Source organism: Aethalodelphis obliquidens, unplaced genomic scaffold, assembly GCF_003676395.1.
Source record: "Aethalodelphis obliquidens isolate GAN/ISIS:26980383/991018 unplaced genomic scaffold, ASM367639v1 scaffold9, whole genome shotgun sequence".
NCBI lineage: Eukaryota > Metazoa > Chordata > Mammalia > Artiodactyla > Delphinidae > Aethalodelphis > Aethalodelphis obliquidens.
Genome location: NW_020837953.1, coordinates 43,637,226 through 43,665,198, shown reverse-complemented (window position 1 = coordinate 43,665,198; position 27,973 = coordinate 43,637,226). Strand labels below are relative to the sequence as shown.

General features: G+C 56.2%; 1 protein-coding gene across 1 annotated transcript; it reads left to right on the top strand.

Moving 5' to 3' along the window:
• The first annotated feature begins 694 nt into the window (after positions 1–694).
• On the top strand, positions 695–27,973 carry PLOD1 (procollagen-lysine,2-oxoglutarate 5-dioxygenase 1). The gene is made up of 19 exons (XM_027110154.1): positions 695–873; positions 7,616–7,707; positions 9,122–9,255; positions 9,718–9,881; positions 11,035–11,147; positions 12,940–13,003; positions 14,320–14,417; positions 15,281–15,382; positions 15,956–16,087; positions 17,588–17,709; positions 19,874–19,978; positions 20,408–20,533; positions 20,821–20,962; positions 21,588–21,701; positions 22,365–22,430; positions 23,074–23,178; positions 24,407–24,553; positions 25,321–25,446; positions 26,872–27,973. The coding sequence occupies exons 1-19, from the start codon at positions 798–800 to the stop codon at positions 27,025–27,027; spliced, it is 2,184 nt and encodes a 727-aa protein (XP_026965955.1). The 5' UTR covers positions 695–797; the 3' UTR covers positions 27,028–27,973.

Below are 27,973 nucleotides of genomic sequence, written 5' to 3'. Positions count from 1 at the left end.
CTCCTTCCCTCCCTCCCTCCCTTTCTTCTCTCTCTCTCTCATTCATTCATTCATCCATTCATTCAACAATGTGACCTCAGGAACAAGACCTTCCTTGTCTCAGAGGTTCCCTTTGCCTCCCAGGGACAAAAAGGCAGATTAAGTGAGTCCCTTTTTGCGGGGCGGGGATGCACTTTCTGCACTTGCAGCAGCCAGGAGGGTCTTGGCAGGCGTGTGGATGCCTCTGAACACATTCCTGCCAGGCCTCGCCCGCTCCAGGCTCAGAGCCTCACGCCCAGGGCTTTGGACAAGGGCGAATGAAATCTGAATAGCTGAGATTTACTGAGGGCTTATCGAGGGGCTGTTCTAAGGGCACTGCAGGTAACAATGTCATTAACCCGTGCCAGGCCCAACGCATAGATACCATTATAAACCCCACTTTCCAGAGAGGAAACCGAGGGTCACGTTTATCGATACCATCAAGGCTTGGCGCGGGGTCCGGGGTATAGAAATTGTTGCCTCGCCCCCGTCTCCCCTCCTCTTTCCGGTCGGAGTGAAGCTCCCCGGAGACGGGAGGGAGGAGACCGGCGGCGGAAGGACCCGGGAGCCGCAGGGACGGGCCCGCAGGGAGCTGCCCAGACTCGGAGAGGCGGCGGGTTCGGGCGAGTCTGCAGGAAACCCTTCCCCCCGGCAGCACGGCGCGACACCGCCCCCGGGGCGGGCCCAGTGCGTGGCAGCGGGATCGCCGACCCCGTCGGGAAGTTTCCAGCCTGCGAGCGAGCGCCGCTGGACACGCCGGACGTTCCCAGACACGGACCATGCGGCTCCAGCTGCTCCTGGCCCCGCTGGGCTGGCTGCTCCTTGTCGAAACGAAGGGTGATGCCAAGCCGGAGGGTGAGGGCTCCGGGCCGGGGGCGGGAGGGGGGATCCGGGGCCGGAGGTGGAGTGGGGGGGATGGGGGCAGGTGGGCTGGTCTGGGGGCTGCCTCCGTTAGGACCGGCCTGTAGGGGAGGCCTGGGCTTCCGAGGGGTTCTGGGTTCAGGCCAGTTGTCCACTGACTCAGTGGTGACTTGGACAAGGCACTTATCCTTTTAGGGTTGTGTTTCCCACTTTCGGGCAGCTGGAGGGGAGGAACGGCCCAAGTCCCGTTCATTACCCAGAGGGGCAAATAATAATAGCACTCATAATAATAAGGACGATAACTACGTTTGTGGGGCACTGGCTATGAGTCAGACGTCGATTAAGCAGGACCCTAACCTTCAGAAGTGCATCCTTCTGTCATTTCCATTTTCTAGCTGGGAAAACTGAGGCTCCAGAGTTGATTCACTTGCCCAAGGTCACACCGCCTGTGGGCTTTGAAATCAGGATTCACACCTAGGCCTCATAACTATGGAGTGCGGGGCACCTGGGCGGGGTGGGAGACAGAAGGGGTGGCTCACATCACAGAGCCGTTTGTACTTTCACCCGTGTCCTCGGTGGTCTGCTCTGCCCCTCCCAGGTGGGTCTTACTCTCTCTGGGTTGCACATGAGGAAACTGAGGCCCAGACAGGTGTAGTGACTGCCCAGGGGGATCCAGCTTTGGAGCGGTGGGTCTCAGATCTGCTGGACTCCGGGTCTAGTGCTTTTTCTACAACCCCAAGGCAGATTGGATTTCAAAGTGTGTCCCGCTATCCTGAGCGGGTGCTACTCTCCTCCCCAGCCCTCCCTGGACCACCTGCAGGGCCGCCCAGTCAGCATCTGAGAGCCCCAGGAGGACACAGACCACTGGCAGTCCCAGCGAAGCAGAGCCAGACTGACCACACCCTCCATCAGCCCCCGTTCCCCTTGGCCCACTCTTCTAGGGAAACTGGGAACCAGAGTGGGGCAGGATGGTGGTTTAGCAGACCCTTGGGCCAGGAAAAGGGATAGGAACCACCATTTCTTGAGTACTTCCTTTGTGCCAGGTTCTGCCCAAGGCCACGCGTCTCCCGTGGTAAAACAGTGGTGCTTAATCTCCACGAGGCTTGCTGTTCTAGCCTGCAAAACAGGTGTGATGATACCTGCGTCCTAGAGCTCTTGACAAGGATTCCGTGGGATGAGGCCTGTTGGTGAGAGTTCAGCTCAATGCCCAGCCCATAAAGGCATTTTCTTTCTTGGCCCAGCGCTGCCAGCTTTCCTGGAGTATCCCAGCAGGGCAGTAAGACAGGTCAAAAAATACAGTGAGGGAGGTGCTAAGCACAGGGCTGGGCTGGTGGCGTGTGCAGAGGTCCTGTGGCCTGGGTCCAGTTGCTGGCTTTTTTTCCCCCTGGGCCTCTCTTCCCTCTGCTTTTGCTGATGTAGGCTCCCTCCACCCCAGACCATCCCAGGAGAAAAACTCCAGCTGCCCAGGGAGGTGATGAAGCCCGGGAGGTGAGTGGGAGGGACCAAATTGATGACAAGGCTTCAGGTGCCCTGACCCCTAGCAGGTGATGGGAGGGGACAGAGTAGACACAAGGCAGCCCCCACAGAGGGTACAGGATTCAGTTGCTGAGATAATCCAGGTAAAGCACCTAGTAGATAGTAAGCGGGTCCCCAGGCATGTGGCAAAAGTCAGGCCGCTCTCAAGTTTCAGGCCCTGTGCTTCCCTTGCTCCATTCAGACCCTTTTGAAACATAAGGAATCATTGGCCTCATTTTACAGATAGGAAGACTGAGACCCTAAACGGTTAAACACCTGGTCTCAGGTTGCCACAGCTGATTGGAAGTGGCATCATTGACTGGGACTCAGACCCTCTGCTCATTCCTGCTGACCCCCAGCTCCAGATGGGGGGGCAGGTGTTGCCGGGAGATACACGGATAGAAAGAGGGACAGTTGTCCCTTTCAGCCTGCTCCCAATCTGAGGGAGGACACAGAGCTCCTCACCCCAGTGGACGCCCAGTCTGATGGGGGAGACACAGCCCTCTGCTCCCAGAGAGCCCTGTGCCTGAGGGAGGAGACAGTGCCCTGCGCTGGGGGGCTCCCAGACTGATGTGGGGGAAAGAAAAAGGCCTTCAACAAAGCGGCATCCAAACAAGCAAATTTGCACAGAGCTGAGGGGGTGGGAGAGTCCAGGAGCAACATGGTCCGTCCTTCTTTTTTTTTTTTTTTTTTTTTTTTTGCGGTACGCGGGCCTCTCACTGTTGTGGCCTCTGCCGTTGCGGAGCACAGGCTCCAGACGTGCAGGCCCAGCGGCCACGGCTCACAGGCCCAGCCGCTCCGCGGTACGTGGGATCCTCCCGGACCGGGGCACGAACCCACGTCCCCCGCATCGGCAGGCGGACTCCCAACCACTGTGCCACCAGGGAAGCCCCCGTCTTTCTTTTTGTAGTTGCTTCTGGCTGAGACCCCCTGTCTCCCTGGGACCATGCCTTTCCCTGCAGGCCTTCATCTGGCCACGGAGAGGGAAGGAGCAGCCTGAGCCTGATGGCCGCTGAGACCTGAGACTCCAGGGATGCCGGCTGGTCTTGGGTGGGAGCTTCAGGTCGTGCTGTTCTGCCGCAGGAAGTGGAGAAGCAGGCAGACCCAGCTGGCTGTGTGTGTGTCAGGGCGGGGGAGTCTCAGGAGCCCTGAGCTGGCAGAAATGAGTGGGAGGCCAGACCTGGGGAAGAGGCAGGGCTGGCTCCAGCCCTGGGAATCCCCATCTCCTGGCTTCCGTTCCAGCCCCAGGTGGGTGTGGGGGATGGGAGAGGAGCTTCATTCATTCCCGCCTCCCCAGAGAGCAGCCTGGGTGTGTCATGACCGTGCCTAGGGAGCCAAGGCCACACGCTGACCATCCACCCCCTTGCCTGGACCGGCACTGCTTGGGGAGAGGAGGTGGCATCTGAGGGAGCACAGCCGAACAGGGCCTGAGTCCTCAGCCTTCTCTTAGGATCCCAGAGAGATGTCTGCACTCCCCGCAAGGCCCCCGTGCCCACCCCACTCCCCGTCATTCTCACTCTCAGGAAGGCGGCTCCTCTCCTTCCCTGCCCCCCAGGGCAGCACTTTAATTCCCTGACCAGGGATTGAACCCGGGCCCTTGTCAGTAAAAGCGCAGAGTCCTAACCACTCCTGGACCGCCAAAGAATTCCCTGGTACTATTGTTATTACTCCCGTTTTACAGATAAGAAAACAGAGGCACAGAGAGGCTAAATTACTGTCCCAGCAATCTGTGGCAGTTTGCCACTCCACTCTGCTCTCTGGTTTGTCTCTGCTGACCCTGGATCATGGGTCATCCATCTGGGGAAACCACTGCTGGACTTTGAGCAGCGGGTCAGGGGGACCAAGAGCCCTGTATGTCGGGCCTCATGTGGGCCCTGGCCTCAGCCCAAGGCGGCTGGCTGGGCCAGACAGAAGCAGGTGGGCGGGGCCCTGGGCCACGTTGTCACCCTGTAGGCTGCCCAGAGCTCTGGCTGTGCAGTGAGTTGGGAAGAGACCTCATCCAGTGACTGGAGCGGGTGCCCACACTGGGGAGGCCTGAGAGAAGGTGGCTGGAAATGCTGGATTCAGTCTACAGCTGGGATTCCCAGCATTCCGGGATGTTGGACAGGGAAACAGTGTGGTGAAGGGCACGGGCATTTGGAATTCCAGCTCGTTTCCTTCTCCCTTCGAGGTCCTGTGACCTCGAGGTTATATAGCCTCTCTGTGCCTCAGTTTCCTCACCTGTAGAAGGGGGGGTAGAAATATCACCTACCGCACAGGGTGTTGATGGTTAAATTTGATAACGAATGTAACACGCTTCACAAGGTGCATGGCACCTAGAAAAGGCTCAACAGTGCTGGCGCTTACTAGTCATCTCCACAGGGCTCCTGAAGGCCAGACACTGCACCTGAGGCCCAAGTCACACTCACTCCGAGTCCTGGGGAGGGGGAGGGACACCAAGGAAATAGAGACCACCCTGGCCTGGCAAAGGGAGAAGCAGGTTTGTACCGGTACTTCACCTACTGTGTACACGGAGACTTCACGGGCCGAGGACTGACTGGGTAAGGGGATGAGATTGAGGAGGGCTTCCTGGAGGAAGTGGCCTGGGGCCTTTTCAGGGGAAGGAGCAAGTTTTGCAGGCAGGACAAAGGAATGGGGTGCTGGCTGGATTCAGCAACGCAGTTTCATGGGGGTGTTGAGGGGTGATGCCAGGGTCCCTTAGGGGAGGGGCCTGCCTTGAGTTCTCTTGCTGTGAACCACCTCCCAGGCCCCTGCATTGGAGCCCAGAGTCAGAGGACCAAGGGATGGGTTGGACCAGCGGTTTCTAAACGTGGCTGACATCAGAAATCACCAGGGGAATGTAGGACAAATCCAGACTCCTGGGTCCATCTCAGATCTGTGGTCCTGGGGCCCAGGAATGTGGATTTCACAGCCTCCCTTGTGATGCCGATATGCAGGCAGGTTTGGGGCCCTCAGCACTGGGGGATTGTGGGGTCCTTGGCCAGGAGAGTGGGCGTTGTGTTGCCCAAGGAACCCAGGATTTGTTAAGGCACCATTGCGAGCACCTGGCAGGAAAACTGAGTGGAGACAGGCTGGGCAGGAGGAAGGGGGCATGTGGGGAGGGTCCAGCATGGCCTGAGCTGGACACTCTCATTAGACAGATGGAGATGGATGCCTGGCCACGTCCCAGGCCTGAGCGGTGCATGCAGAGGTGAAGAGAGGGGATTCTGGGTCCGGGTATCTGGGTCCAAATCATGGTGCTGCCACTTCGTGGCTCCCTTGGGCAGGTTACCGTGTCTGAGTCTTGGGTTCCTCACTTCTCCTCCCCCACTTCCTGACTTCAGGAGCCCTGGTCCAATGGAGAATCCAGAATCTCACATAGATGCACACGCTGGCTTTTTCCATCCATGAAATGTGACACTCTTCCTGTCCCCAGCAGCCCCTGTTGTCGACAAGAGGGCCTCAGAGCTGGGGCTCTGGCTCTCCTTGCCTGAGGGCAGACTTAACCATCCTGGCAGGAGCTGGGGGGAGCCCTTCCCCAAGTGTGAGCAGCACCCCTCTTTCCTGGACCCCAGGGTCAGATGGTGAGGTCTCCCCTCTCCGTATCTGCCTAATGAATCCACCCGCTTCTGCCCCAGGTCTCTGGACCCACCCGCAGCAGATTCTTGCCAATCCTGGCTGGGCCACCTGGCACCAACCCCTTGCTCTGGGACCAGCAGCCTGCCCCTCGGCTCAGCCAGCTCTGTCAGGCTGGACTCCTTTGTTCTTTTAGCCCAGGCTCCTCCTGACTTCCTGGGGAGGTCGAGGTGGGAGGGCCTTACCTGCCTGTGCTGGCCTGGCCACTTGGTGAGTCTGTTCACCCAGAAAAGTGTTAAGACCTGGACCCCAGGGAAGTAAGGCTCACCTAGTGAAACAATGATGGGCGCTGCAAAGTGGGGTCCTGCCCTCTGCCCAGAGAGAGGTCAGGAGAAATCCAAGAAGGCTTCATAGAGGTGGTGGCAGGGAAGAAGTATCACTGGCCCTGGGACCTGGTGGAAGGTTAGAGAAAGAGCAGAGAGAGGAAGCCCTAGCAGGAGGGAGGAGCCCAGCCAGGAGGAGGGCCCACTCAATGGAGGGAATGAGTGTGTCACCAGGCCAATCAACGGGGACCTTGAATGCCAGAGCAAGGCGTTTGCCTCTCAGTAATAAGCACCAATAATAGCTTAGTGTGTGCCAGTATCCCAACAAGGATTTTACAGGCCTGATCTCATTTAATTAGTCCAGCAGCCCTGGGAAGTAGGTACTACTACTATCCCTATTTTACAAGGGGGAAACCAGCTCAGAAGGGTCATGGACTTTCCCAAGGTCACACAGTTGGTAAGGAGCAGAGCTAGGAGCCTAACCAGGCCAGCTACAGGGAATTTTTTGTTTCTCCTGTGCAGCGCAGCATGTGGGATCTCAGGTCCCCGACCAGGGATTGAACCAGGGCCTCAGCAGTGAAAGCCCGAAATCCTAACCACTAGGCCACCAGGGGACTCCCAGAGCCTTCACTTCTCGTAGAACACAGCCTCAAAGTATGGTCTGGGAGGTGCTTCTTCACGGCTCCCAGAAATGGCATCTGGGAGTGTTTTCAGCAGGTTCTGTTGCAGAGGTGAAGCCACACTACAGAGCCCAGAGAGGTCCCTTGTTAAAAAGGTAGCATAGCCGCTCTGGCCAAAGGCCAGGATTTCAAGTCAGTTTCCACTGCAGGCCAGCTCTTATTGGTTCTCACAGTGTTGGGAGAATCCAAGGCCAAGTGAGGCTCAGCAAGAAAGTCTGTTGGGATTGATTAGTAATGTCTGCCCTGAGTGCAGGCATGGAAAGCTGTGATTGTTGCCAGGCTAATGTCTGATATTGGCCAGAGAGGTCCTCCTGTTGTTCAGCATTCAGAGCGAATCCTTTCCTCTGCTCCTAAATTCAGAGAGACCCAGTCTCACAATGCAAGGTGCAGACACCTCTGCTCTTGGTACTTCCTGCCACATTGGTCAGTTACCAGATGAACGGAGCCCTGAAGGAGAATTGGGAGACCCAGGTTATATCCCAGCTCTGTCATTAACCAGCTGAGTAATCTTAGGTGTGTCTCTTCCTATCTGGGCCCTGGGCCCTTGTCTATAATGGGTTGACATGAAGATATGTCCTGTGGGATTTGACACATCCCGCTGGGCACGGTCATCCATTCCTGCTGTCACCTCTCTTCATCCTTCATTCCCTTCTCTGTCCCTAGACAACCTTTTGGTCCTCACGGTGGCCACAAAGGAGACCGAGGGGTTCCGACGCTTCAAGCGCTCAGCTCAGTTCTTCAACTACAAGATCCAGGTAAGGGGCTCCCCAGGTGGGGCAGAGATAGCCGAGGGGTGGTGGGAGAGTCCAGGAGCTGGATGTCTGCCTTTCCCAAACTGACTTGGGCCCAAAGGGAAATCTTCTGGAAAAGTAAGATGGGAAGAACATAAGCAAACTCTAGGAGGTGCTGGAGATAGAGGGTGTGTGGAAGGTGAGACTCGAGAGGTATGTGGGCATACTCATGTTAGCGCATAAGACTCACCTGGGGACCTGTGGCTAGTTTAGAGGGTAGGGGCTGGGGATCAGCATTTCCACAAGGCCTCCCAGGTGATTTGGGGATGCCCTTGTCTGGATATCTTACCTGTATAAACACTGCTGTAACGAAACACAAGCTAACGCCATGTCCATTGGTGGCATGGATTTCATGTCCTGTGCGTGCAGTCTGTGGGGCTGAGCCCTGCAGGGAGAGATTCCTCCATTTCACTGAGTGTGCTGAGTGCCTCCTTGTGTCAGGTGCCGTGGTTGGCACTGGGGACAGAATGATGGACGAGACAGACCAGGGCACTGCCTACACAGCTTGCAGTGTAGTGGCTTTAAGCCAGAAAGAAAGTGTATTCGTTTGTGGCTTCCCTGGTGGCGCAGTGGTTAAGAATTTGCCTGCCAATGGAGGGGACAGGGGTTCGAGCCCTAGTCCAGGAAGATCCCACATGCCGAGGAGCAGCTAAGCCCATGCGCTGCAACTACTGGAGCCTGCGCACCTAGAGCCCATGCTTCGCAACAAGAGAAGCCACTGCAATGAGAAGCCCGCGTACCACAATGAAGAGTAGCCCCCGCTCACCACAACTAGAGAAAGCCCGTGTGCAGGAACAAAGACCCAATGCAGCCAAAAATAAATAAATAAAATAAATAAATTAAAAAAAATTCATTATAAGAAAGTGTATTAGTTTACATAAATGGGGCTTGAGGCAGTGGGTTGCTTCAGGCATAGCTGGATCTAGGAGTTCAAGCAGCATGGTAAGGGCCTTGTCTTTCCATCTCTAGGCCCTGTTTGTTTTCATTTGCAGACATGCTCTCTCTACATGGTAGCAGGATGACCACCAGCCATAGACCCACATGCCCCAGCTTCACAACCTCAGCAGACAAGACAACCTTTCCTTACTTTTAACAGAACAGTCCCAGGGAAGACTCTGATAGGCCCTACTTGGGTTACATGCTCAAACTCATGGCTCTGGGAGAGATGGGAGACTCTGATTGGCCAGCCATGGTCACATGACCACACCAGGAGCCTGCTCAGCCCCACATATGTCTTAGAATGGTTTCCCACGGGGAGGGGAGGAGGTGCTGGACACAGACAGAAGCACAGATGTGCACTGCCCAGGTGGGGTTGGAAATTGAGCTGGCCAGATCTTTTCTTTACCAAAAGCTCATGTTAAGGGGCCTTTCTCTGCAGGCGCTGGGGCTGGGGGAGGACTGGCATGGGGAGAAGGAGATGTCGGCAGGTGGAGGGCTGAAGGTTCGACTACTGAAGAAAGCCCTGGAGAAGCACGCAGACAAGGAGAACCTGGTCATTCTCTTCACAGACAGGTAGGCAGCTGAGAGGTAGAGGAATATTCTAGAATGAGGTCCTGCCAGGACATCAGGGATGAGGGGGGTTACTCTAGCTAAGGTTGCCTGCAGTTTTAAGGGGTCTGTGAACCCCAGAAAAGACCCATGTCCACTCTTGGTGAAAAGATGGGTGGGGGGACCTGCCCAGGTATGGTGAGCTATGCTTTGAGTGTGAGATGGGCACAGATTATGGGGACCACGTCTCTGCCCAGGAAGGGGGTGGAAACATGGTGGGCAGGGGCAAAGGCAACAGAGCAGATCTATTTCCCAGATGTGGCCTGGGGCTGGCGTGGGAGGAGGGGGGGAGCCTTGATCCCTGGTCTCCTCCTGCCTGTACCCTCCTGAGCCCCTGCCTCCCTCTCCTCCGCCCCGCTCTCCCCCGCCCCTTCTCCTCCCTGTTCACCTCTGCCCTGCCCTGTCTTCTCCCGGCTCTGGCCATAGCTACGACGTGGTGTTTGCCTCGGGGCCCCGAGAGCTCCTGAAGAAGTTCCGGCAGGCCAGGAGCCAAGTGGTCTTCTCTGCCGAGGAGCTCATCTACCCAGACCGCAGGCTGGAGGCCAAGTACCCGGTGGTATCTGACGGCAAGAGGTTCCTGGGCTCTGGAGGTGAGGGGCCCGGGTGCAGAGTGTGTGGCAGGCTGGGCAGGCTCCAGAGGGGTCCGTCTGCTGCCCGGGTGCGGATCCCCCCCGGCTTGACATCCCATGCGGATGGCTCACGGGTTCTGAATGCAGAATGACCTCAGTAGAACTCCTGATTTTTTAACCCTTAAATCAGCTTCTCTGCAATCTTCCTTGTCTCATTCAATAGCCCCCCATCTGCACAGGGCAAAACAGGGAGTCGGGAGTCACCCCTGATTCCTCCCTTGCCTTCCCGCACCTTAGTCCATCAGCAGGTCACACCACTTCCAGTTCAAAAGATCCCTGGAATCTGCCCTCTCATGTCCACGCCCCTTGCCACTGCCTCATGGGGCCCCTGGCATAGGCAGTAGTCTCCTAACTGCTCTGCCAGCCTCTACCCTCGCCCCTTCCAGTCCATCCTCCACCCAGCAGCCGGATGCGAGTCTGCACACATCACTCAGTGACTTCTTACTGCACGGAGAATAAAATCCATATTTTATTTTGGATTCCTCTGTCCAGCCACGGAAGGGGGATCCGCCCCCAGGGACCACGTTTCCCCATTGGCCAAGAGAGTTAGCACAGTCCAGATGGCCTGGCCCTGGCCCAGGGGTAGAGGTGTCCCCTAGGGCAGGGCCCTCCCTGGCTGCCCACCTTCTCCCTTTTCTCTTCCCTTCTCACCAGTCTGCACTGTAGCCTGGGGTCTGTGTGGGCCTTACCCTCTAAGCCCTCCTGTACTGTGTGACCTTGGCTCAGCCTCTGCCCTTCTCTGGGTCAAGTTTCTCAGATAACTGTAGAAAAGGGGCTCCAAGCCTATGCCCCACCAGCCCTGCTCTCCTGGGCTTCTGGTCTAATTCATTTATTCACCACCTGTGTGGTGCCCAGGACCTGAGCTGGTGCAGCTTAATGGACAGCACTGATTTTTCTCTCTGGGCTCAGTGGGAACTTGTCACCAAGTGGCATTAACTGGCAGGCTGTTTCCAACCTGTAGACATCACCTCTTCTCAATCCAGGAGGGCTTCTGAGAGGAGGCGGGGCTTATGGGTAAGGAAGAGGGAGGTGGATGAGAGGGGAGGCTGGGAAGAGGCCCCTGGCTTAGAGGCCGGAAGCTAAGTGTCTGTCTCTGTGTGTCCCCCACCCCCAGGCTTCATCGGTTATGCCCCCAACCTCAGCAAACTGGTGGCCGAGTGGGAGGGTCAGGACAGTGACAGTGACCAGCTCTTTTACACCAAAATCTTCTTGGACCCGGAGAAGAGGGTAAGAGGCAGTGGGTGGAACTGTGGGATCTTGACGCTGGATTCCCCCAGACCAGGCGGCACTGGGAGCAGCCCTTGCCCCCCAGGCCTGACCCCCTGGGTTGGGCATTGACACTCCATTTATCTATTCTTCGATTCACTCATTTTTTCAGCAGGTATTTATTGAGTGCCTGTGGTGTGTGAGACACTGTCAGGTGTAGGGCAGGGATATGGCAATGAACAAGACAGTTGGGGTCTCTGCCCTCGTGGACCTTCAAGCTGGGGACACAGGGAATTTACAGCCTCATGTCAGGTGGTGAGGATGGTCATGAAAGGAACTGACAGGCTGAGCCGCCCCTGCCCAACCCTACCTGGAGGGTTTCTAGGGGGCTGATGTGATCTTGGCTGGACCTGGGCCCCAGAAGCTAGGCCTCTCAGCCTGTCTCAAGGCAGGGATCATTGGGGAATTCCCTGGTGGTCCAGGGGATAGGACTCTGAACTTTCATTGCCGAGCATGCGGGTTCAATCCCTGGTTGGGGAACTAAGATCCCTCAAGCCACGTGGCAAGGCCAAAAAAAGAAAAGCAGAGATCATTGAGGGGAATGGAGGCCGTAGAACTGGGCCAGTGTAGCCCCAAAGCCAGCCGGTGTCCTCTGGGCAGGCAGGAAATTTAGGGAGCCCTTGAGGGGCGTCAGTATTCCTGGATTCTTCCCTGCTTACCCGCACAACCCCTGTTTATTCTGTGCTGCGTGATGTAGGGTAACTCACTTTCCCTCTTTGGGCCTCGATTTTGGTTATCCATGAAATAATGAAATGAAGCAATTGGACTTGTGCAGTGGAAACTATGAACTTGATCTTTAGTTAGCTCAGTCCTTGCTCCTCCTTCCCCTTTGCCTCCAGTGACATTGCTAGCAGAAGCCCATGGTCTAAAACAAAACAGTGGAGCTGTTCTCTGTGGGATGAAGGCTGAGCCTAGAGTGTCACTTGGCCTGGCCTAGGGCTCCATGAGACACAGTCAGATCTCGAAGAGGCAGCATTATGCAGTGAACGTGGACCTCAGGGCCAGGCTGCCAGGCTCAGATGCCAGCTTAGCCAATTACTAAGTGTGTGACCTTGAGCAAGTTATCCAACCTCTCTGTGCCTTGTTTGTTTTTTTAAATTTTTATTTATTTATTTACTTACTTATTTGGCTGCGTTGGGTCTTCCCTGCTGCACACGGGCTTTCTCTAGTTGCGGCGAGCGGGGGCTACCCTTCGTTGCGGTGCGCGGTGCGCGGGCTTCTCATTGCCGTGGCTTCTCTTATTGTGGAGCACGGGCTCTAGGCACGTGGGCTCCAGTAGTTGTGGCACGCGGGCTCAGTAGTTGTGGCTTGTGGGCTCTAGAGCGCAGGCTCAGTAGTTGTGGCGCACGGGCTTAGTTGCTCCGCGGCATGTGGGATCTTCAAGGGTGTTGTGTGGATTAAATTAATGTACATATAATACTTAGGATGTGATTGGCACATAGTAAAGTGCTAAACAAGCATTTGTTGTTACTATGGTGGTTGTAGTAGTTGAACCAGCTGTTTCCTTGGATTCCTTCCAGTTCTGAGAGTCCCTGGTTCTCTATGAATAGAGCCACTAGACTAGTAGATCCCAGGGGCTTGGCCACTGGCTGGCCTTCCCAAGGCTCCCAGCTGCCCTGATGTGACAGGGCGAAGTGGGTGTGGGGAAAGGAAGTGGCAGAAGTGGGAGGACAGATTCCCCACACTGGGTGATGGAGCCTTGTCCTCTGCCAGGGCCTGTCCCTGCTGCAGCCTGGTGCCCTCTTTCCTGCAGGAGGGGATCAACATCACCCTGGACCACCGTTGCCGTATCTTCCAGAATCTGGATGGAGCCTTGGGTGAGCAGCCCTGACAGGGAGGGGGATCCTGAGAGGAGTGGTAAGGAGATGAGGATTCCAGGCAGGGCCTGAGCCGAGGAGGTTCCTCTCGGGTTGTTGTGCTGGGATGTCACCCACCTCATGCCCAGGTCCCCAGAGACCACCTGGATGTCCTCTGGGGGCAGAGCTGTGTCTCTCTAGGGGTGGAGAGAGGAGGGCTAAGAGGTCATTCCAGAGAGCCTGCCGGCCACCAGGGCTCAGCCTGGGAGGAGCTGGGTGATGCGCTCAGCGGGTACCGGATCCCTGCCCTGCATAACTGGTCTTTAGAGGTGAGCTTGCTTCACCTCCTTCCCCTGCCCTCCCACCTCCCAGGTGAAGACTTCCTGGGCTGGGGGCAGGGAGTTGATGGATGACTTCGGGAGCAGAGAGGCCCCTTGGCCCTTGAAACCACAAATGCTCTTGGCCTGGTCCTGTCGGTGGCTGGCGATGACATTGCTTTGCCACTATCTTGCTGGGTGACCTCAGGCAAGACACGCACACACACCCCTCAGGCCTCAGTTTTCCCATGCTTAGAAAAGAGAATTTGGACCAGATCATTGATTGGTGACTTAATGGGGTAAATGGACCCCTTTGAGAATCTGAGGAGAGCTCCGGCTCCCCTCCCAGGGAGGTGCAGAAGCATGGCACCCTTTGGCCTGTGGGTTCTGGGAGTTTGTGGACCTATGTTAAGAAGCTGGGTCCAGACCACCTCTTAGGTGGATCGGGAGCTTGCCCAGAGGGGCTCCCATCACATGATCACCTACCATAAAAGGCCTCCCAGCCCGGCGTCTTCTCAGGCCTCTGGGAAAAGGCCCTTCTGCCTTTTATAACTGTCAGGCAAGGCAGCGTCCTACCCGCTGTCTTACGTGCAGACTGACCAGGTCAGAGCTAGGGTATTGGGACCCTATTGCAGGGGCTTTCTCCACTGGGACAGGATCTGTCCCTGCCCGACCCAGGCCTCCCTGCTGGTTGAACTGCACCTGGAGCTGGGATGTTTCAGGTCTTTGCTTGCTCCCATCCTCTGCTTCTGGCTCTAATAAGTAATCACAACAAACAGTAGGGGTTGCCATGGATTCCATGCCTACCACGTGCCAGGCGTGGTGCTAAGTACTCGCAGGACACGGAATCCTCCCACTCTAACCCCCATTTTACAGATGAGGAAACTGAGGCTCAGAGAGGTGAAGTGACTAGCCCAGGGCCTCACTGGGGGAGGCTTCGGATTCTAGCCCATCCTGTGAGCCCTGGAGCTTGGCCTGTGGGCCTGATGCTGGACACGTCTCTGCTTTCTGCCCCCACAGATGAGGTGGTGCTCAAGTTTGAAATGGGCCAAGTGAGAGCAAGGAACCTGGCTTACGACACCCTCCCAGTCCTGATTCATGGCAATGGGCCTACCAAGGTAGGGAGGGGCCCCAGCTCCCGGGGGAGAGTGGGATGGGGGTCCAGAAACCCAATTGTGCTCCCACTGTGACACCACAGCTTCTCCTTGGGGTCAGGGCCACCCACCTGGGACCCACTCATTGCCTCTGACCTCACATCTGAGTTCAGTATGGTGCCTTCTCTCCTTACTGTGGTGGTTGGTGATGCCCTGTCCATCTCTGCTGGACCACAAAGGAGGCTCCTGTCCGTATCCAGGCCCAGACTGGGCTGCCCTGAGTCATCTGTACTCTGCCACTCCCGGGCAGGCTTGTTTCTACATTCAACAAACATCGATTGAATGTTTGTAGCAGGGCCTGAGGACTCGCCAGCCCTGAACAGGACAGACTGTTCCCTGTGCTCCCAGAGCTACAGAAGGGGCGGGGGAGCAGGCCAGACCCAACTGGACCCTGGGGAACGGCCCCTGGATCACAGCACATTTCTTGGAGTGTGGTCCTTGACCACCCTCGTCAGAATCACGTGGAGGGAGGGGAAGGAGAGGGTGTTCAAATGCAGATTTCCTGATGCCACCCAAGAGCTGCTCATTTGGAATGTCTGCAGGGGTGGGGCTCAGGAATCTGCATTTTACAAGCTCCCAGGAGATCCAAAGATGAAGAAGCACCAGAGCGCTGAGTCCTCCCTCGGCCCTCCCTCAGAGCAGCTTTGGTGATCTCCAGGGGGACGGACATGCTCTCCAAGTCCCACCCCAAATAAAGCCACATTTCTGTCCCCGTAGGGGAGGCTGGGGTGCAGGCCCACAAGGGGCCCAGGGAGATGTGCCTTGTTGGTTGGAGGGGGCGGGGGGGGCTGAGCCTGTTTCCTCTCAGACCCCTCGTCTCCCCACAGCTGCAGCTGAACTACCTGGGCAACTACATCCCACGCTTCTGGACCTTTGAGACGGGATGTGCTGTGTGTGATGAGGGCCTGCGCAGCCTCAAGGGCATCGGGGTGAGGCTGCTGGACCCCGGGGTTCCGTCCCTCGGGGAGGGGAGGATGGTGGATTCTGGAGACTCTGTTGTCTTTGGTGGGAGGTAAAGGGGTCACCTCCCTGTCTGGGGTTCCATCCTCCCCCGCCTCACCTATGTACCTCCTCCTGGAAACCTTGTCAAACTACACGCTCCAGCTTCCCCCAGATGCCTACGTTCCGGTTTCTTCTGCCTGGTCCTTCGGGTACTCCTGCAGCCTTCTCCCCATCCCATGAAGCTTACTCCTCATTTAAGGCCCACCTCAGACCCCATGCCAGCCAAGCCCTCCCGACGGCGTGCCGTCAACCGGTCCTCGCTCCACGTCTGGGCTCACGCTGCTCTCGTCCCCGGCAGGGACAGCCTCCTGCTGCTTCCCTGCCAGTCCCTGCCTCTGCCATCTGCACATCCTGCTCGGAGCGCCCCGTCCCAGGCCCCTTTCCTGCTAAGTCCGCAAGCGTCTGCCTGTGGTCCAGATCCCTCAGGCCATCCTCGGGGCTCAGCGGTGGCGCAGTGGCTGGACATCAACGGACTCTTGTGCCGCCCTCTCCCCATGCAGGATGAAGCTCTGCCCACGGTCCTGGTTGGCGTGTTCATCGAACAGCCCACGCCGTTCCTGTCCCTGTTCTTCCAGCGTCTCCTGCGCCTCCACTACCCCCGGAAACGGCTGCGGCTTTTCATTCACAGCCATGTGAGTAGCAGGCACTTGGTGGGGTCGCCGTGTGGCTTGGGTCAAGGGCTCAGCCTCACAAGAGGCTGTGAGCCCAGACCTTCCTGAGACCTCTGAGGAAGTGACTGAACGAGGGTTGTCTGGGCCAAACGGAAGTGGGCAGTGGGCTGTATCCCCAGTCGCTGGGTTCACTCTGGAGTCAGACTGGCCGGGTTTGAACCCCAACATCACTGCTTATATTAGCTGTGTGACCTTGGGCATGTTATTCAACCTCTCTGGGCTTCAGTTTTCTCATCTCTTAGGTCTATTAGATAGGGATAATGTTAGAGCAGGCCACGTAGAATTGCTGCAAGGGTTAAACAAGTTGCATAGTAGGTGCTCTCAGCTGATGTCATTGTCATTGTTTCCCTTCCTGGTCCAGGCTGTCTTTCCTGATTTGACCTGGTGATGGTCAAATTGGCTTTCATTCTTTGAGTACCTTCTGAGGAATCGGGGAGGGCCTGGAGGCCTGCTACTTTGTGGCTCGCAGGGCTAGCTCCCTCCCTTGCCTGCCTCTCCTTCCCAGCCAGATAAAGTCCCACCTCTCAGCTTTTGCTGAGAGAAGCCAGATACGCTCTCCAAATTCTACCTGCTGTTTAGGCTCCTTGCCTTCCCTAGAGTCTTCTCAGCTGCCCCGTCTAGGGCCACCCCTTTCCGAGACCTCTCGGCCCTGACTGTCTGCACCCCACCCCCAGGGACCTGTGGTCCCCCACTCAGCTCAGCTCTGCGTGGGTCACAGACATTCATTCAACTGTGCCACCTGGAAACAGGACGAGGGTGTAGGTCCTGCCCTTGGGAGGCTCCCAGCTTCCCTGGAGACATCAAACCTCACACGCATGAACTGTGACTTTGTATAGAAAAAGAGAAGTGTTCCAGGCAGTCTTTGAGGACCTGCTTTGTGCTCTGCCTTGTTGAGTCCTTGCAGTGACCCCGTGAGGGGGGCATGGTCACCCTCCCATTTTACAGAGGAGGAAACTGAAGCTGAGACGGGTGAAGTGACTTGTCCAAGTTCATGCAGCGAATCAGAGCAGAGCTGGGTTTCTCTCTGAACCCTGGGTTTGTTTCTAAACACCCTGCTCCTTCCGCTTCCCGGTGCAGGGGCTCCAGGTATAAACTGTTTTTCAGAGTGCACTTTGAAGATCGCCTGGAGCATTTTATAGCAAAGCAGACTCCCCCCTGGGCCACACCCTGGCCCAGCAGAATCAGCGACTATGGGTGTGTGGCTTGTGGGGTGAGGGGCACTGTTCTGGTGACAGAGGCTCTTAAGAGGCCTGTGGGCCTGGCCTGGTCAGAGGAGGATGGTCCAAGGATGGCCAGGAAGGGCACTGCAGGCAGAAGGTCTGGTGTGGGCAGAGTTCTGGGGATAGGAAAGCAGATGGCCAGGGATGCTCCAGGAATGATGGAGAGCAGCTTGCAGTAGCAGAAGGTGCTGTGGTCCCTGGGGTGAAGCCTCATCCTCACCCTCCATCCCCTCACCCCTAGGAGCAGCAACATAAGACTCAGGTGGAGCAGTTCCTGGCAGAGCATGGCAACGAGTACCTGTCTGTGAAACTGCTGGGCCCCGAGGTGCGGGTGGCGAACGCGGACGCCAGGAACATGGGCGTGTGAGTTGGGGGTCGCGGCAGAGGGGCTGCAGTATCAGGAGCACCAGGCGGGGAAACAGGTTCAGAAGGCTGTGTGGTCTCCAGCAAGTCCTGCCCCTCTCTGGGCCTCAGTGTTCCCATCTCTCAAATGAGGAAATAGTTGAGCCAACCTCGGTGCTCCTGGGAGGGGCTGAGCACTGTCAATTGGATTCAGGAAGCAAATGAGAGAAAGAGGAAGGACTGGAGGCCCAGAGTAGATAAATGCTGACAATAGAGAAACAATCTCTGATTTTTTTTCCTTTATCATTAAAACAAACAAGTAATTTGTGTTGACTATAAAAGAATTAGAAAGTCCAGATCCGAGACTGGCAAATGTTTTATAAAGGACTAGCTAGTAAATCTGTGTAAATTGGCTTTGTGGGCTCAGCCGTGACCACTCAGTCCGGCTATTGGAGCATGAATGAGCGTGGCAGCGCTCCAATAACATTTTATTTATCAACACTGAAATTTGAATTTCATAGGATTTTCACATGACTTCTTTTGATTTTTGTTTTCCCCAACCATTTAAAAATGTAAAACTGTTCTTACAGAGTTGTGGGATGGGGTGGGGAGGGATGGATTGGGAGTTTGGGATTAGCAGATGCAAGCTATTATCTATAAGATGGATAAACAACAAGGTCCTGTGGCTTCCCTGGTGGCGCAGTGGTTGAGAGTCCGCCTGCCGATGTGGGGGACACAGGTTCGTGCCCCGGTCCGGGAAGATTCCACATGCCGCGGAGCGGCTGGGCCTGTGAGCCACGCCCGCTGAGCCTGCGCGTACGGAGCCTGTGCTCCGCAACGGGAGAGGCCACAACAGTGAGAGGCCCGCCTACCGCAAAACAAACAAACAAAAACAACAAGGTCCTACTGTATAGCACAGGGAACTATATTCAATATCCTGCAATAAACCATAATGGAAAAGAATATGAAAAAGAATGTGTGTGTGTGTGTGTGTGTGTGTGTGTGTGTGTGTGTATATATATGTATAACTGAATCACTTTGCCGTACAGCAGAAATTAACACAACATTGTAAATCAACTATACTTCAATAAAATAAATTTAAAAAACAAAACAAACCGTTCTTAGCTCATGAGCTAACCAGGCAGTGGGCTAGATTTGGACTGTGGCCCGTAGTTTGCTGAGCCTGCCACCAGATAAACAAAAAAACATAGATTTTTTTTTTTTTAATGTAACTATTGTTGACTTACAATATTGTGTTAATTCCAGGTGTACAGCTTCAGATTCTTTTCCATTATAGGTTATTATAAGATATCGAATATCGTTCTCTGTGCTGGAGAGTAAATCCTTATTTTTTATTTTATATGTAGTGGTTTGTATCTGTTAATCCCATACTCCTAATCTATCTCTCCCCCTCCCCTTTCCCCTTTGGTAACCATAAGTTTGTTTTCTATGTCTGTGAGTCTATTTCTGTTTTGTAAATAAGTTGGTTTGTATTACTTTTTTAGAATCCATGCATAAGTGATATCACATTTGTCTTTCTCTGTCTGACTTACTTTACTTAGTATGAGATTTTTTTTTTTTTTTTGCGGTATGCGGGCCTCTCACTGTTGTGGCCTCTCCCGTTGCGGAGCACAGGCTCCAGATGCGCAGGCTCAGCGGCCATGGCTCACGGGCCCAGCTGCTCCGCGGCATGTGGGATCTTCCCGCACCGGGGCACGAACCCGTGTCCCCTGCATCGGCAGGCGGACTCTCAACCACTGCGCCACCAGGGAAGCCCTAGTATGAGATTTTTAAGGCTTTGGGTACAAGTTGTCAAACTCTCCTCCAGAAAGGCAGAAACAGTATACCCACAGCCCCGGGCAGTGTAGGCACCTGTCTGTGGGCCTGCTCTCGCCAGTAGCAAGGTTTTCAGGGCACTAGACACCACTTGCCAGGCTCTGGGCCTTGTCTTGACAGCTCCGTAGCCCAGGGGTTGGGTCTCAGAGTTGGGAGGGACCTGGAGGTGGCTGGTCCCAACCTGCAGCAGGGCTGGCGTGAGCTCCCTAAAGACCCTTGGCTGGTACCTGGTGATCGTAGATATGGGCAATGGTTGGGGACTGCAGCCTGGGGGTAGCTCTGGGATCCTGGGTGGGGAGGCTGGCGCCAGAACCCTGTCCCCGCTGACCCTGTGTCCTCCTCCCTGCAGGGACTTGTGCCGGCAGGACCGTGGCTGCACCTACTACTTCAGCATAGATGCCGATGTGGCCCTGACCGAGCCCAAAACCCTGCAGCTGCTAATCGAACAGAACAAGTGAGGCTTGGGTGGGCTGTGCCTGCTGGAACAGCAGGCCCTCGGAGCCAGGGCTCACGATGTCCCTGGGCCTGGGCCTGGGCCTGGGGTGGGAGCCCCTCCCCTATCTTTCTCCTCCTCCCCCGCCTTGGCCTCACCTATGACCCCAGGTTTTCCCAGCCTGGCTACCTTGGTCTAGGACGTTCCCCACCTCCCGGCCACAAGCCCCAGCCTCACCCCCCCACTCCCATCCCCCCAACCCCCCCCCCCAGCCTTTCCTGGCTGCCCTGTGGGAGGGAGCTGGCACCAGATGGGCCAGACCCAGCTCCAGGCCCTACCCTAGGGAGGTGCTTGCAGGGTGAAGGCACTCTCCCTCCCCTTCCCCATACCTGGGTCTGCCCCAACCTCCCCGTGGCAGAGGGACTCCCTCTGAGGTGCTTCCTTCCCCAGGAATGTCATCGCCCCGTTGATGACCCGCCACGGGAGGCTGTGGTCAAACTTCTGGGGGGCCCTGAGTGCAGATGGCTACTACGCCCGCTCCGAGGACTACGTGGACATTGTGCAGGGGCGGCGTGTGTGAGTACCTGCAGGACGGGGGGCACCCTCATCTGTTTCCCTCCCCAGTATTCCTGTCCTGTTGCTCTCAAATTCCTGTTTAACTGAAGAAAGGACGACTGCAGTCAGACACACAGAAGGACTTTCTGATTGTTATCCTGGGCCCATGTGCCCAGGGTAGGGGAATCAAATCACCACCATCGTGCCCTCCCAGCCTGTGACTGCCCCTTTCCTCCTCCCCCTGACCCCCAGACTATGACCCCTCGCCATCGCCTGTGGCCCCCTCCATCTTCCTTTCTTTCCTTTAGCGGTGTCTGGAACGTGCCCTACATCTCAAACATCTACCTGATCAAGGGCAGTGCCCTGCGGGCTGAGCTGCAGGAGATGGACCTATTCCACCACAGCAAGCTGGACCCGGACATGGCCTTCTGTGCCAATATCCGGCAGCAGGTTAGCCCGGGCTGGGCAGTCAGAAGAGGCCCTGTTGACAGGGAAGATGGGCCACCTTGTCACCATAGGCCCTGCAGCTTCTGAGATCCCAGCAGGGCTGCTTCAAGGCTGCCAGGCCCTGGTGGGGCCACTTGGGACCCCGGGCATGAGGGCTGGTCCTCGGGATCTGCAGGATCATTTTTTTCACACCACCTGTTTTCACACCACCTCTTTTATTTACATTTTCGACAGAGCCTAAAGAAAACTTTCTACCTAAAACTTTCCACCTCTACTCCAAGTAATGTGCCCGAGATGCCCTTACCCTATCCCCGTGCCCCAGCCAATATTATTTTGTGGTTATTTTAAAGACTATAATGGCAGGGTAATGTTTCCCCTGTGCCCACGACTAACTCCAGGATCAGAACACCATCCTTTTCTTTTGCACATTCATTCTTTCATTCCTGTTCAGTCCTCCAGGAAGTCTTCCTTGATTGCATCCCCAGTGTCAGGCCTCATCCAGGCCCTGGGGAGATGAGGTGAACTCAAATTCGGTGGGCAGAGGAGGCTGCAGTCGTGCCCCCCACCCCACCCCTGGGGGCGTGCAGGGGAGAGGGAGGGTCTCTTCCATCCGGCCCGTTCTCCCCAGGATGTGTTCCTGTTCCTGACCAACCGGCACGCCTTCGGCCACCTGCTGTCCCTGGACAGCTACCAAACCACCCACCTCCATAACGACCTCTGGGAGGTGTTCAGCAACCCCGAGGTGAGGCCCTTCGTGGGTGGGCAGGGGTGGGAGCAGAGGAGACCCCAGTGATCCTGTGGCCTGAGGAGCCTCCCTCTCACAGCCTGACCTTGGCTGGGACCCCAAGCCGTCCCCACCCCTGCCGCCTCCCTCTGCCCCAGGGGCTTGTTGGGCAGGATTTCAGTGGGGAGAGGAGAATATCTCCAGAGGCAGCGCCGTCTGGTGGAGGCGGGACCAGGAGTCAGAGGCCGCGGTTTGTGGTCCATCAGCTGTGACTTCGTTGAGCCTCTCCACCTTTGGGGCCTCGGTTATCTTAGCTCTAAAATGGGTGTACTGTCCCAGCCTGTCTCACCTCTGAGGGTGTTGTGATGACAGCATCCCTAGACGTTGCAAGCTTGTGGCTGATGTGGGCACATGTACATACCTGCAGGCAGACTGTACACACACACACACACGTGTACACGCACATGCAGACACCCCCTCCTGCAGGCACACTTGTGGGCCCATCAGCTCACATGACCCAGTGGCACAGGCACATACCGGCTCCCCACCCCCACCCCGCTCCACCCCCTGGGGGCTTGCGGGGCAGAACTCCATCTTGGAGCAGCGCATGCGGTGGAACAAGGGGTGAGCCCGAGCTGGCCCAGGCAGGCCCGAGAACCCCACCTCTCCCACTCCCCACAGGACTGGAAGGAGAAGTACATCCACGAGAACTACACCAAGGCCCTGGCAGGGAAGATGGTGGAGATGGTAAGGACTGGAGGCTGTTTGGGAACAAAGCTGCTGGATTCATATCCGGCACCTGCTGCAGGGAGGGGGACAGACAGCAGAGGAACAAAGCCGGCTGACCTGGGCGGGGAGAAGGCACCTTTCTATGCTCTGGCACTGCGTTGGGTGAGGGAATGGACAGTGGGATGGGCGCCCTCCTCTTGCGGGCACTTTCCAACTGGAGTCTGCAGGGGCCTGGGGGTGCCTGACGCTTCCTCCCTGGCCTGAACAAGAAAGAAGAAAATATCCCCAAATGTGGTCTCAACTGTGGACCGTGGGCCTAGGATGAGAAACAAATGCTTCTCTGCTTCTCCCGGAGCCTGCGGGCCTCTGCTCCCTGGGGGCACTGGGGATACGCACGTCCCTTTCCTGGCCCTGGCTGCTTTTGGCTGAGAAGGGCCAGCTCTGAGCTCTGCTTCCTTCTCCCTTCAGCAGCTCACTGAGCCCCTGCTCCCTGGGGCCGCTGGTGGGGACGTGGAGGGCCCACAGACTGGAGTGTGTGGGACAGGGCATAGACCACATGATGGGCCTTGCCTGCGGTGGGTTCTGCAGAGGGCCATGGGGGCAGGGGGAGAATGCGGTGATGCCACTCTGGACCCTGTGACCGAGTCCCCGCCCTCCCCAGCCTTGCCCAGACGTCTACTGGTTCCCCATCTTCACGGAGACGGCCTGTGATGAGCTGGTGGGAGAAATGGAGCACTATGGCCAGTGGTCTCTGGGAGATAACAAGGTAGGGGTCCCAGGCGCCTGGACCGCGGCTGATGGGGGCCGCCCCTCCCGCCATGCCTGCCCTCTGGGCTCTTTTCCTGGCAAGCCAGCCAAGCTCTCTGGGACTCTTGGAGATGGGGGCACTGGCAGGGGGGCCTGCAGGTACTGAGGAGTAGAGGGATTGAGAAATGGGATGGGGTGTTGGTCCTCAAGCTGCCACTGCCGCTGGGTGACTTTGAGCTACCTGAAGCTTCAATGGCAGGTTATCCAGTTCCTGGTTTCTCATTAGAATGATGTAGCTTCCTTCCCCAGATGAGGCGTGGATGGAGATGGGGGAGGAATGAGCAAGTGTGGGACGCAGAAGAATTAGGAAGCGACAGCAGTGCCAAGTTCACCAGACAGCAGAAGCAAGGGGCATGGTGGATGTGACAGGCTGTGCACTCCCTGAAGGAGGGATTCATACCTGCACCCATCTTGGCAAGTTCAGGAACCATTTTTAAAGGCACATGAGCCCCTGGGCCTCTGTGCCTCAGAGACCAGCTAACCTTTGGGCTGGCAGCTTGACTAAGCAGTGGTTCTGGTTACTGCCTAATCTACATGCTTGGTGGCAGAGCTCATCTGCAGAACCCAGTAACTCACGTAGCCCGTGTGTGAGGTCTGGGGAACCCTTGTGCTCCACTGACCGGGCCAGCCCTGGGATGCTAGTGCCCCAGCTAACCTGTGGCCTTCTGCATTGGTTTCCTGTGCTGTGTAACAAATCACTGAGTTTATCAGCTTAAAACAACACCCATTTATTATCTCCCAGTTTCTGTGGGTCGGGAGTCTCCCGGCTCGGGGCCTCCCAAGGCTGCAGTCATGGTATCAGCCAGGATTGGGGTCTCTTCTGAGGCCTGGGGTCCTTTTCCAAGCTCATGTGGCAGAACTCATTTCTTTGCAGGTGTAGAATTTCAGGCAGCTTGCTCCTTCCAGGCCAGCAGGACACAGAGTCTCCCTCTTCAAGATCCTCCTTGAAGGGCCCACCCAGGATGAGTTCCTTTTTGATTAACCCAAAGTCAATAGACTGCTTACATTAATTACATCTGCTCATCCCCTTCACTTTTGTCCTGTAACCTAACCTTATCCCATCGGGTTCACAGGTCAAAGGGAGAGGATTAGGCAGAGCCTGTACACCAGGGGGCTGGAATTCCAGCGGGGTGGCAGGGGGCCCATCTTAGAGTTCTGCTTACCACACTCTCCTTGGTCACTTCCAGGACAACCGCATCCAGGGTGGCTACGAAAATGTGCCGACCATAGACATCCACATGAACCAGATCAACTTTGAGCGGGAGTGGCACAAGTTCCTGGTGGAGTACATCGCCCCCATGACGGAGAAACTCTACCCGGGCTACTACACCAGGGTGGGCGTGCCTGGGGTGCAGCCAGGATGAGGGCTTGGGTGGAATGGCTGGGGCTTGTGGGGAGGAGGGTGTTCCTGGCTCGGGGGAGAAGTGATGGAATATTTGGTCTCCAGGAGTGAAGTCTCCTCCCATCAGGTGTGAGGCGGGGCCCTGGGAGGCATCTAGGGTAATGGAAGGCCCCTGGGCCTCTAGCCTCTGACTCACTCCTTTGCATCTTTCCCTGTGTACTTAAATCCTGCCTCAGTGACTCCTATGCTAGCCCACCAGACAAGCCCCCAGTTAGCTGGCCAGCGTGCCCATTCCTTCAGCTCCTCCGTCGTGTGTCTTCTGACTGTCTCTTTGGCTTTTGCACTCCTTCTCTCAGTCACCTCCTCTTTAAATGGTTTTCTCCAAATACCCGCTTTGAGTGTGCCTGGGCCTTACCCTCAAGGAATCACCAGCCAGGACGGGTCGTGAGGATTAAGTTCATTTCCTCTCTTCTTTTTCTCCCCTCCTGTCCTCTCCATCCTCTCTTTCTCCCTCTCTTCCCTCCTTTCCTCCATGTCCTCCCCTTCCTTCCCTTTCCTTCTTTTCCTTCCCTTCCTCCCCACATTTTAACTGAGAACCTTTTCTGTGCCACGCACTGGAGAACACAGCATAAACAGACTGCTCTCCCGGCTAACGTTCCAGCGATTGGATGAGGGGTCCCTTCTATGCACCCTTGCCTTTCCCGGCCTTCGGGGGCCTCTCTCTAACTCCACTTCTCTTGTCCCGCTTCCTCGACGCAGGCCCAGTTCGACCTGGCCTTTGTTGTCCGCTACAAGCCTGACGAGCAGCCCTCCCTGATGCCACACCATGACGCCTCCACCTTCACCATTAACATTGCCCTGAACCGGGCTGGGGTGGATTACGAGGTGAGGGCGGGCCGGGGGGAGGGCTGGCTGGGGAGTACTCACAGCGTGGTCGGGCAGAGGGGCCCAGGGTATGCCGGTGCCAGGGAACCCGAGAGACAGGATTCCAGGTCCATGGGGACGGCTTCTTGGAAGGGGTGGGTTCAGAGCACAATTTGGTGGGAGGAAGAAGGCTTTGGACATAATAGAGCAGCAGCACAGGAGGACCAGGACCAGGCTGCCTGGACCTGGGTCCTGCCTCTCCCCTCACCAGCTCTCTGTAACATATAACCAGGCACGTTTCTTAGCATCTCAGTTTCCTCACGTCTTAGATGGGAAAACCTAGAGGGGCCCCCATAGAATGGTGAGAATTAAATGAGTTCATCCAGGTAATTGCTTACATGGACCCATAATGAGTACTCAAGGAATGATAGCTATTAGTAATCAAAAGCTTAGGGTTTTCATCATTCTTGAAAGTAAGATGCAGCTTTGGGAATGACAGGACAGAGTTAGTGCAGGTGCGGGGCACAAGCTAGAGGCCAGAGGGGAGGGCTGAGGAAACCAGGAAGACGTGAGGGTTTCGAAGGAGCAGTTGAGGGCCTCAGGGCCCCAGGGAAGGCCTCTAGGTGTGATCAACTAGGGAGCCAGCCATTCATTCATTCATTGACTCCTTAAGCTACTATTTTCTAAGAGCTTTTTGGGACTCGGTCCTGAGCAGGCACTGTGAAGGACACCCATAAAAACACCTATCATTTTTTTGAGAGTTTACAATGTATCAAGGTTCTCATAGGGGATGATGTTGCCCCCCTCCCTGGGGGGGACATTGGTAATACCTGAAGTTGTCACAACGCTGGGGGTGCTACTGGCATCTAGTGGGTAGAGGCCAGGAATGCCCAGGACACCCCCCGTAAGAAAGAATTATCTGGCCCATGGTGGTGATAGCTGTACAGCAGTGTGAAAGTACTTAATACCACTGTACACTTAAAAATGACTATGATGGTAAAGCTTATGTTACGTGTATTTATCCCAATTAAAAAAAAAACAAAACGGGGGGGAGAATTATCTGGCCCAAAATGTCCGTAGTGCTGAGGTTGAGAAACTGAGCCCTAAGCTCTTGTATCATCTCATTTAATTCTTACCACCCTGTACAGTTTGATGCCCATTTTCCAGAAGGGGAAATTGAGGTTCAGGTTGGTCACAGAGTTAGTTGGCACTGCCCAGTGCTGCCTCCCTGCAAGGCCAGCGCTCTGGGTCCCTTGCTCTTTGCTGAGTGTCTTCCTTAGGCAGCTCGTGGCCATCGCTCTGCAAGGCATCCCCAGGCAGGCTGTGCTGAGAACCCCTTGGCTGTGATGGCTCAGATGGGAGAATGGGGGTAGTAGGGGAAGGGCCCAGCGTCCCATTGGGGAACTGGTGCTTCCTGTTGGGGAACTGACACCTCCTGTCTCCCAGGGCGGAGGCTGTCGGTTCCTGCGCTACAACTGCTCCGTCCGAGCCCCACGGAAGGGCTGGACTCTCATGCACCCCGGGCGACTCACGCACTACCACGAGGGGCTCCCCACCACCAAAGGCACCCGCTACATCGCAGTCTCCTTCGTCGATCCCTAATTGGCCCGGCCCGGCCACCACAGACCTTTTCCTCTTTGTCAACAACCGCTGCCCAGCAGCCTCTGGGACCTCGGGGTCCCAGGGAACCAGATCCAGCCTCCAGGCTCCTGACCTCTCATTGCTCTTGGAGCCGCCATCCGAGAGACTGGGCCACAGGCTAGAGGCAGAGCACACCTCCTTGGCTGGGACCTTCCTGGTGCTCTGGACACAGCCCCGGGAGAAACTGTTCACTTTCACTGCTTTGTAGCAACTCGTCCTTTCCCATCCCTCTTCCTGAAAAACCCAGTCCCACTTCCTCTGCTTCTTCCAAGGGGCAACACTTGAGCAGAAGAGGGGCTGACCCAGCTGCCCAGAGAGACTCTCGGGGTGAGAAGCCACGCCCCAGAGCTTCTCCCCGGCAGAGCCGCAGCCCCGAGGACTTCTGCTTCAAGCTTCAGGGTTGACACCCGAGACCTGGATCAGACTCAAGTCCCCACCCTGACCGTGGGACTGCTGAAGCCCCATCCTCCCTGGCTCCTATCATGAGAGCAAAACTCTGTCCCTTGGAGACGGTGACTCAGAAAACCTCCCGGGAGACAGGAAATGCACGGATGCCACAGCTCCATCCTCTACTTGACCTTTTCTGGGGGCGCAGAGCAGGGAGTGGTATGTCCAGACACTGCACTGCGTCACCCTGTCCTGAATGCCTCCAGAGAGAGGGACAGACAGAAACGGGAGAGTTTCTACTAAAGGTCATTCAAACCACTGAGTGGGAGATGCTGGGGTGGGTGGGTGTCTGCAGGGAGAAACTTTAACAGCTCACGATTGGCAAGGAAGGCCGGCCGTGGGTGACTAGGCATATTGGGTCAGGCAGATTGGGTGACTTGTGTTTCCCACACTCAGTCACATGTGATCTCCATGTCCTTTGTATATTCCATAAATCCTCCGTATAAGCCAGGCACTGCTA

Bases quoted from the DNA above. Each gene is read 5' to 3' on its own strand.
- PLOD1 (XM_027110154.1), top strand. From the start codon at position 798: ATGCGGCTCCAGCTGCTCCTGGCCCCGCTGGGCTGGCTGCTCCTTGTC. The intron at 20,534-20,820 runs GTGAGTACCTGC...TCTTTCCTTTAG, and splicing joins ATTGTGCAGGGGCGGCGTGT to CGGTGTCTGGAACGTGCCCT. The intron at 22,431-23,073 runs GTAAGGACTGGA...CGCCCTCCCCAG, and splicing joins CAGGGAAGATGGTGGAGATG to CCTTGCCCAGACGTCTACTG.